General features: G+C 42.3%; 1 protein-coding gene across 1 annotated transcript; it reads right to left on the reverse strand.

Annotated features, from left to right (window-relative positions):
- Positions 1-1,354: 1,354 nt before the first annotated feature.
- CLEC3A (C-type lectin domain family 3 member A) lies at positions 1,355-5,711 on the reverse strand. Its single transcript, XM_042438168.1, has 3 exons — positions 5,532-5,711; positions 3,878-3,961; positions 1,355-2,417 (listed from the first exon to the last, which is right to left on the reverse strand). The coding sequence occupies exons 1-3, from the start codon at positions 5,638-5,640 to the stop codon at positions 2,026-2,028; spliced, it is 585 nt and encodes a 194-aa protein (XP_042294102.1). The 5' UTR covers positions 5,641-5,711; the 3' UTR covers positions 1,355-2,025.
- Between the last annotated feature and the right edge of the window lie 4,669 nt (positions 5,712-10,380).

The raw sequence follows: 10,380 nt of genomic DNA on the forward strand, positions 1-10,380 counted from the left end.
GTGGAACTTACTTCTAGGTAGACATGCATCATATTGCATTGCACTGTAAGCTACATTTAACATCTTGATAGCTGCCAAAGTAACACCTACATGAGCTGTGTTGTCTTTACTCCCCAGTATATGTGCATAGGACATATAGGCCTGTTACAGACAGCCAAAATAAAGCTGCTTCGAGTCACAATGGAGGTATGGTGTTTCACTGATGCATGCGTCCTAAGAGTCCAGAAGCCGCACCAAAGCCACGCTCCAGTCCTTAGAGCTGGAGCGTGGCTTTGGTGCGACTTCTGGACTCTTAGGACGCATGCATCATTGAAACACCATACCTCCACTGTGACTCGAAGCAGCTTTATTTTGGCTGTCTGTAACAGGCCATAGTTTTAAATTCTCCAGTTCACATACAGTCATGCACTGAAACACCATTCCACAGCAGGTCACAACTATTGTGCACTTAAAATAACTTTATTATAGTGTGTAAAGTTTGCAGAGTAAACAAGGTTTACAAATGTTTTGCTGTAAGGCCTGGTGAGAGATGTGCCCTCTCTTCACCACTATCGATATGCTGAGAGCAGGCAGACTATTCTATTACTGATCAACATACAAAATCCAGCTCCAACAAGCAAGGCATCTTCAACCGCTACACATTACTCCCTAGTTTTCATAGGGGCAGTGAAGTAAAGGGGCTTTTGCAATGATAGCTGCTAATAGTATAGTGACAAAGTTTAGCCTTCGTCCAAACTGTCCAAGTTATTAATCAAATTTGAGAGTCTGGATAGGCATTTTAGCAACTATTGATAACAAGGGACTTAAAGGTGGTTGTTTGCATCCTGATAGCTAAGGAACCTTGGAATTTAAAGGCCTGATGCTTAGAAAATTATTCAGTCACGTATACCCCTCACAGTCCACTATTAGGATATTAGTGCCCTTTCATTAGAGATCAAATCATGGATCTATAACAAACACCGAACTACGTTCCATGTTAACTGCTTCATCACAAAAGTAAGTGGTGTGACCACGCTTACCACCTTATTGCAGCCTTTGGTACTTTGGACACAGCACTATTTGCAATTGAAGGGGAGTAAATGAATAGCACAAATGCTTACTTTAAAGGGAAAGGTACACAAAGGTGTGCATAAGAAGAAGTGTGCAATCTAAGGCCTGTTACAGACTGCCCAAATAAAGCTGCTTCAGGTCTCTTTGGAGGTATGCTGTTTAAATGATGCATGAACCCTAAGAATCCAGAAGCTGCACCAAAGCTTCACTCCAGTGCTTAGGAATGGAGTGTGGCTTTGGCGCGACCTCCGGACTCTTAGGACCCATGCATCATTTAAATAACATACCTCCAAAGAGACCCGAAGCAGCTTTATTTTGGCAGTCTGTAACAGGCCAATGTGAACAAGAAGGTCTACCTGTCAATGGTTGGTTATTCTGGCATCTTCAGCTCCTGCTCACCTGGTTTTCAGTGGGAATATTTGTGCAGTGGGGATTCTCTGCCCAGAGTTTAATGGGTTTGTTGCAAAGGCTGGTGATTGCAAAATGGCACCCTGGCATATGCCCAAGATCCTGCATGGGGAGGTAGAGCATAAAGTTCTGCTCAGGAAGAACTATACGCCATCTCTCCTTTCTAAAGGACTCACCTATCTCTTGCTAGACTTCCAAACACAGCCATTTAGTGGCTGGTAAAGAGGAGGGAATGGTGGTGGAACATCAAATTATGTCACTATAGCTGGATAGATATTGATGAATGCATCGCCTAGGATGTATCAAGGGTCTTTTGGAGGTCTTGGAGGATGCCATCATTATCATGTGTCTATCCATATGAACCACATACCACCATCTTGGTCACTGCATGGCCATATTGGGGGAGATTGTTGGAGGAGGGTGAGTCCTCCATGGCAGAAAATGTTGGATTCCTAACTCTTCAATGACTGAAAAAAGACATATGCCAGAATTACATCACTAACAGGATGCCAGCTAATGTGTCTTCTCAGAGTTAGGTAGGAAGCAGCCTGCAAGCCGTAGATGCGCTTAAGGGATAAGGAATTCACACACATATCGCTTGACAGTACGGCAGACTTCGTCTACCCATTTTCCTTGAGCCGAGTGGGAAAACAAGACGCAATTTTCTCGCTTCCCTCCATTGGGTTGAGACCTGTCCCAGTTGAAGTAGTTGAGCACCATCCCATTGACATCGACAAACTTGCCCTCGTTGACCATATCTGTGACACCCAGCCAAAAGTCTCCCCCGCCTGCCAAACTCTTCTTGGCGTAATCTCGGAGAGCGTTGGTTTCGTCGCCATCTCTAGGGATAGCAAGAGTCCCTCCTTTGGCGATGCAGTCTTCATTGGCTTCATGGAAATGTTTGGCACCGTCAGATGCCAAGTAGCATTTCTTATGGACCTTTGTTCCCCGAAGACAGACTGTGAATGGAAGAGGATGGACACGATGAATAAAGTTGCTTCAGTTATCGCCATTACTCAAAACTACCATGAAGGCTTAAAATGAAGGACATCAATTGATGTCCACAGAGTGAAGCTTAGTCTCCAACCAAGTCACCAGGGGCTTCTTCTAAAATGACCATATTTATTCTTCTTTAAAATAACTTTACACTTTCTCTTCTCACTTGTGATTTCTAAACGTAATATTGGCAGAAAAAGGAAGTGGGACAATTGCATTGCCTGAGAGGCCAGTGGAACATTTTCTGTGCTTTGGACTTTAACAATGTACATATGTCTGAATTTGCTTTTCCCCCTCTTCCCACCTCTTTCATGTCTTTCAGATGGTAAACCTGAAATCAGGAATTACCATACTTCACATGAAGTAATCCAGATGTATCTGCCACTGGCTGGAATGAATTTGTCTTAACTAGTAATGCAGGAAATAATATCAGTTTGAAGAAGTTGTCAGTTTAGTCTTATATGTTTGCTTGGCTTGGACCTACTGCCTTAAAGCATCTGTTTTACTCAGAACGTGGAAAACTTACTCTTCAGATGACAATTGCCAGACTTCAACCAGAGGATTATGGGAGTTGTAGTCCATAAAGTATTCCCCCCAAGTTTTGGTTCTGCTACTGAGATGTGTGCACCCTTAACTACACTGAGTTTAATTTTTCTTCCAGCTTAGACATTGCATTTGGCCACTGTTTCTTTCAGCTGTTTTGGTTGTTGGGTTTTCAGTAGAAGGGATGGAGGAGGTGGGAAGCTAAAAATGACTCAAGGACTGTTATTTGTACTATTTCTAGTTGAAAAACAGCCCCTTCTGCCTTGCTACACTGGTTTCGTGGCACATGGCAAGGAAAAATGGATGTTTGTGTTGACATCAGCATGGGTTGAACTCTCAGGAAATAGGTGTATACTTGGCTTTGGACCACAGACGGGGAGCTGAAGGCCTTTTCATTACTTTAGACTATGAAGTGCCAAAGTAAAGCTAGGTGTGCATGAGGTCAACCTAGTGTTTAGCACATAAAACGCTGCACCAGATTTCTTAAGGCGCTGCTCCAAATGCATTTGAAACAATCTTGGGGAGGTCACTTTTGGACTACAACTCCCAGAATTCCCCAGTCCATACAAAAAGTAACATTTCCAGGTTCTGTGATTAATAGACAGTTATCAAAACAATAATAGACTGTTATCAAAACCAGCACGATTTCTTCTAAGACCCATTCATTTGTCTTTTTAGGGGTCCATGGTATCCATAAAACTCAACACTCTTATGTGACAGCACTGGTCCAATTTATCCAACATTAAAGCCATGCGTTGTGATCTTCTTGTTCTCTTTTTCAATCAGCCCTTTCAAGCACTCTTCCACTGGGCATCTTCATTCATAGACATGTCTATTACCCTTGTCATGTAGCAACAGAACATTAAAAACTCAGACTCACCTGTCTGTAGTGCTTGCATTTCTTTCAGGGAGTTGACCTCTTGCCAAAGCTTGTCGATTTGACTCTTTAGGTCACCATTTTTTTCTTAAATAAGTAAACGTTGACATATATTAGTATGCCTATAGACTTTAGACATATTTACATTTGGTTGTGCAAATGCATTTTGGATAGCCTTTTTAACATTTGGACCAAATACCGGAGTGGAAGCCCCAAAACACCGCAGCACAGAATTCTGCAGTACTATACAGATACTGTAACTGTACTACATGGTCTTAACATTTGCTGGGAGCACTCGCAGGTTATTTTGTGATTGCTGACAGATCAGAATATTGTTCTCTTCTACATAGGGAAGAAAGGAAATCCTTCATGCTGAAATATGGACTAAGGCAACAATGAGATGAGTGGATCCCATATCAGTGGGGTAGTAAATTCACACCAGGTTTTAATTCAGACTCGAAAGGAGCTCTCCAAAGTGCTGAACCATGTCCAGAAGACTCAGGCACAATACCTTTGATAGCATCTAAAATCAGAATGGATTTTAGTGACATAAAAGCCAGTAAAATGAATATAGAATAAAGTGAATTGTGCAGTTTTCACATTAACTTGGGAAGCTCATCTACAATGGTCCAGTTATCATAAATAAAATCACTTGTGCATTTTGAAAGGAACATCTTGTTGTGTTATTATTTTGCCAATACAAAAAGTATCTTCATCAATAGCACTGATGTGACAGCCTCAGTGGCTTCAATCCAGGGAAAGTTTGTCCTGCTTCCCATTTAAAGGAATAGACATTGAGCGAGAAGTTCCTATTCATTTTCAATGGGATCTAAGTCCATTGTTGCCTGGGTTAGGGTCCATATACATGCCGATGGAGCTTTACCCCACAGAGTCTTGACATATCCCTTCACATAGGTGCATGGCTGGAGGAACATGCCTTTCTTAACTTGGCACCTTCTGGATGTATTGCAGTACCCTCCGACTGGTTGCAAATACCTCACCTACCATTTATTCTGACAAATGTAGAGCTTTCTCCAGTTCTGAGTATTGAAATCTGCACAAGGTAGAGTTTGAGTTCCACAGAACTTGACCATCCATAGATTTGTAACTTTGAATACTCAGCACTGGAAAAGTTTTATATTTGTCAGAATAAGTGGTGGATGGTGATGGTAGTATATGACTCTAAATTCATAGAGCTGGAAAGAACTGGTCACTGGGTGCAGCAGGAAAATATGAAAGCAATATGTGCTCTTGTATTATTGGAGTAAACTACTAAGAACCACAAAGATAACCTCAGAATAAGAACCCTACTATGATTTAAAATTTGTTGGGTTTTTAATAGTAAATGATTGCAGAGCAAAGTCTAAAAGTGCATGCTTGCACAACAACATCGCTGGTGCTATATAGGTCTACGTTTGATCCATGTCCAAGAAATCTGTACTCTACACCAATTTGTGGTCCATGATGAAGGAAAACCGGGATATAAGTGTAATTAAAGACACACAAACAGAATTATCCAAATCAAATGAACTAATATAACAGCAACAATAAATGCTTGTAGCAAATATATTTGCCCTGGATACAATCAAATATTATATTACACATCATTTAAAAAATAATAAGCACAGTCACCACAATATCTTCGCTCATTGCTTACCTTTCACCTTCCTTTTACTGTGTTTCCTAGCTTTGGAAGACTGGCCAGTGATATGATCCAGCAAAAGTATAGTAAAAAGGAGGAGAATCAGACATCTCTTTTGAGCCATAGCTTTTCTTCGGTGTGCAGGAGTCTTCAAGACCAGCTCTTGAGTGCTTCACAGAATTGCATCCTGGAAGAACTGACAGTGTTGGGCTTTATAAAAGTGTAGTGAGAGAATTGGCTCTGCTCCTTGTTTATGAACTGAGTGAACTCCTTCATTTTGGCTTCATCATAAGGCGCTCTCTTGTTCTCTGTTCTTTCCCCTTCCAGACTTACACTTCCTGTTAGTTCTGACCCACTGAATTTGTCAGGCTTACAATCCAATGTGAGATATATTTATTCAGACAAAATTCCTGTAGCGTTTATAATGTAGAATTAGATGCTCATGACTATGGCTGTAACTTAAAGGTACGCTTTTAATGTTGCTAGTTATTTATGTCACAAGTATTGCCATTACTTTCAGTGGGATATGGGAATTACGATTTACAATTGATTTGCAAAAACACTGGATGGAGAAACAGAGCTATACCTTGAGAATGATGGTGGGATGACATTATTTAACCCTATGTATTTCCTTCTGGGTGCAACAGGAAGCAACTGAGAATGTTAGCAGCTTCCTAGGTCTTGTAGAACAGGGATGAGAAACCTTAACCTTTCAGATGTTGCTGGGATTCAACTCCCATTGGTACATGGCCAAGATCCCACATTGTGGTCACGTAGGTAAGTCTCGTCACATAGATCTTTGTTATGATTATAGCTCTGGAACGAAGTAAACAACATGGGATGCTTCAGCTTTCTGCAGGGGCTTGGCTCTCCAAGGTCCATCCACAAAGCATTACTTGTTGTGAAGACACCAGAGAGACTGGTGGTTGTTCAAAAGAGCATACCAGGCTTTCTCAATAAACCTGAGCTTTTTATGTCTGACAAAATGCATGTTCTTCCTTCCAAAGGTCATACAAATATGCCTCAGTTAACAAACTCAGTTCTTCCCTTCTTTCACAATTTCTGTCTTCCTTCTTACATAAGCTGCCTCCACACTGCAGAAATATTCCAGTTTGGTGCCACTTTAACAGACGTGGCTCAATGCTATGGAACAATGAGAACCACAATTGCCAGAATCCCATAGCATTGAGCCATAGCTGCTAAAGCGGTGTCAAACCAGACTCTTTCTGCAGTGAAGAGGCAGATCTTCATGTCACCTAGATCAATGCTTCTCTGACTACTTGATATGGATAACTGACAATTATCTTTTTGCAGTATGCCAGAGAGTGGCACCATATTTGTGCCTAGTACCTGCAATTGTTTCTCCATTTCCTGGAAACTCACCAAGGACCAGCAGACGATGTCTTATGGATTTGTACCAATCCTGCTATGATCTAGATTATATCCACTGGGAATGGAGAGGCAGAAGGCATTGGCTTCGCTTTGCTCTCTCCTCCAAGGTGAATGCTCAGTTATTCCCTACAAAATATAGCACACTTTCCTGTAACTTCCCTAACAACAGGGTGATACTTAACAACTTTTCAGGCAGTCCCCACTAATATGTCCGGCTCCATTACGCCATTAAACTTCATTAAACAGTACTGGTTTCTGTCAGGCCAGATTCCTTGCCAGGCTCCAGAATTAGTCCGACAAGAACAGTTATAACTTTGATTGTCCTCAAGGCGGCAGCATCTGAAAGAAATTAGACCTGGTGGTACTACAGTTTTTGCATTTTGTAGGCATCTGTTAAGTGTCTAGTTCTGTGTTTCATATAGGCACTCAAACCTTTGTTTCTTTTCAGTTCCTGAATATGATGTCTATCCTAGACATATTGCTTGTTTTTATGTTCAGAATTCTTTTATATTAGCATCGTTATCAAAGAACTTAGTCTGAATGGATATCTGTGGCATTGGGGCTACAGAACCTATGGCAAGTAGGAGGGCGAAAGCAGCACAGCCAGAAGTTGTGAGACAACATCTGTACATTTTGCAGGATAGGCATGTTCACACATCATTTGCTTTGCAAGCTGCCTCAGTGATTCCATCAAATTGAAGTTCATGTCAATTGGAGCAACAACAAAAAAAGATAAGAGAAAGATAGTAACATTGGATGAAGAGCTGAATTGAAAAATTATACTGTTGTATGATATATGTGTGTGAGGGGGGAGATATTGTGGTCTCTGGATGAAGTTTGAAATGTCTGGGAAGGGTCCAGGCAAAGTAAAACATATTTGAGTCCTGCTGGGAATTTTAAATTAAAGGATGCGATTTGCTGTTGTGTTCCTTCAAGTCATTCCCGACTTACGGTGACCCTACAGCAAACCTATCACTGAGTTTATTGACAAGATTTGTTCACAGAAGGTTTTCCATTGTCTTCCTGTGAGGCTGAGAGAGTGTGACTTGTCCAGTATCACCCAGTGGGTTTCCATGGCTGAGAAGGGATTTGAACCTTGGTCTCCTGGAGTTGTAGCCCAACCGCTGCACCATGTAAGTAAGTAAGAAAGTAAGCAAGTAATTAAATAAGCCACACTTAAAGTGAACATCTCTCCTCATATGTGCTGCATGAGGGATCTTCCATGTCCCACCAGTGCAGTTAATATGCTGTACTGGGAGATGGAACAGGGCCCAATTGCTGGGCTCCCAGTTCTCAAATCCCTTGCCATTGTCTGTTCTAGTTAGGGATAATGGGAGCTGCAGTACAGTACATCGAGGGCCACATACCTTCCACAACTATCTAAGAATGTGGGGGACCCTTCATCAGACAGTAAGTGGCCCTCAAGTTCTGTACCTCTTGCTGCTGAAAAGCTGTTGCCCAAAGCTATATTTTCAGCTTCAGCTTGGAGCTTCTTTCTGGAAACCAACCTGTAATTCCAGCCCCAGCTCATCGTTTATGTTCTAAAAAGAGGGATAAGGACGAGTTAGAAGCAGCATCAAAAGGAGTGTGGGAGGAAATCCACCTAGGAAAAGGAGTGTGAAGAGCATGGACCTCAATTGCAAATGGTACTTGGCAAGGACATGACACGCAGTCTAGCCTGAAAGGTAATGAATTTTCTGACGGGGACAGAAATGTTTCTCAAAGGGATGCAAGAGGCATAGGGCTGATTGAGCGCAGCCAAGCATGACCTCCTGGAAATGAAAAAAAGCCACGGTTGTTAGAAAGGGGAAACGCTCAGAAAAATGGCAAGCAGGACGAGAAATGAGACCAGCTGATGGTTTTAACCCCATGCGACCTCATACTTTTTGTGTGTGTGTGTATACAAAGTATTTCTTGAATTGATCCTTCCTTTCTCTATACATCACAGCAAATGTGTGTGTATCTGGTGAGATTGCTATTAAGAGCCCAAAAGCAGAAGAGAAACCCTGATGGATCAGGTGAAATATGGGAGGGTATGGAGGGGCCCACAAAGGTTTGTTGCAATTTCACAAGCAGGGTTTGCAAATAATAGCCTCCACCCCATCCCTGCTCTGGCTGCTCTCCAGCAATTGCTTTTAATAGTCATTAATTGCTTTTAATAGTTTTAATAGTTTGTGCGACTAGAGCAAGGGTGCAAATTGTGGATCTCCACATGTGTCTACACTGCAACTCCTGCCTTCACATAATGTTGGCTACACTACCTGGGGCTGATAGGAGTTGCAGTCTAGCAACATCTGGAGAGCCCTGAGCTGCCTGCCCCGATCTAGAGCCTCCATATAGTCAGCACCATGACTAACAGCCGCTGATGATAGATCAGCAACAGATCCACCTCGTGCATGAAATGTCAAATTCCCTTTACAAAGCCATCCGAAGTCTGGCACATCACCAGGTCTTGTGACAGCGAAGTTCATAAATCAATGACAAGATGTGTGATGAACTAGATTGCTCTTGGCTTACTTTGAGAGGTCACTCACTGCTATAATTTTCTTGCACAACTAAGCACTTGCATCGGGAAATGGGTCAGCTCTGATATCCTTTAAGATGAAGGGACCACTCATGCCTGCTAAAGTTATTTGAATCCTAATCTAAGAATGGGACAAATGAAATACTTGTGTACAAGGAAGATACTTTCATACCACCTGAGATTTTCTGAAGGGAAGGTGAAGATGTCTCCTGCCATTTGAAAAACACCAGGCTAGTGAGATAGCATCACTGTTTCTTTCCTGCACTCCGTGTCTCTGTTGTCAGAAAATATTAACTTCGGGCTGCTGTGATGCCTATTTAAAAATGACATAGAACAAAGAGCTTCTCTCTGATGAACAGGGATGTAGATATTTGTTGTCGTTGGATGGCTGTGTCATGTTTTGCTCACTGAGGAAAGAGAGTGCGAGAGAGGCCAAGAGAATTGCCACGGTGTCTTTGTCTTTCCAAGGGTCCTCTTTGTGCCTGTTTCCAAAGCCACCCTTAGTATTGGACAGAGTGAGGCAGTTGCCTCAGAGAGCAGACACTGGCCTCAATCCAACATCTCAATGTAGTGTGAGAGCCATTTATTCTTCCCTCAACTTGAAGCAACCCCACATGGCCATTTTGTGTTTACTTGAAGCCACCCTACATGGCCATTCTGTGCTTCTCACAGCAAGCAAGCAGGACTGGAGAAGTAGCCTCTCCATAGCCATCATTGTGCATCTGGCTGAGAGGATGTAGCCAGATGCTTCTCCAATCTTGCCTTCATGCCACAGAGCACAGAACAACCATATTGAGTAGCTTCAAAGGTTTTATAATAAGTTCAGATGGAAAGCTTTGGGCCCTGCAGAAGGAGGAAAGGAATACCAACTCCAGCAGCACCCCAAAAAAGGGCACCCACACATAAAAAAGACATGTGCATGCAAATGTCCCTCATAGACGTCTGGCC

The sequence above is a fragment of the Sceloporus undulatus genome, chromosome 8 (genome assembly GCF_019175285.1).
Source record: "Sceloporus undulatus isolate JIND9_A2432 ecotype Alabama chromosome 8, SceUnd_v1.1, whole genome shotgun sequence".
Lineage (NCBI taxonomy): Eukaryota > Metazoa > Chordata > Lepidosauria > Squamata > Phrynosomatidae > Sceloporus > Sceloporus undulatus.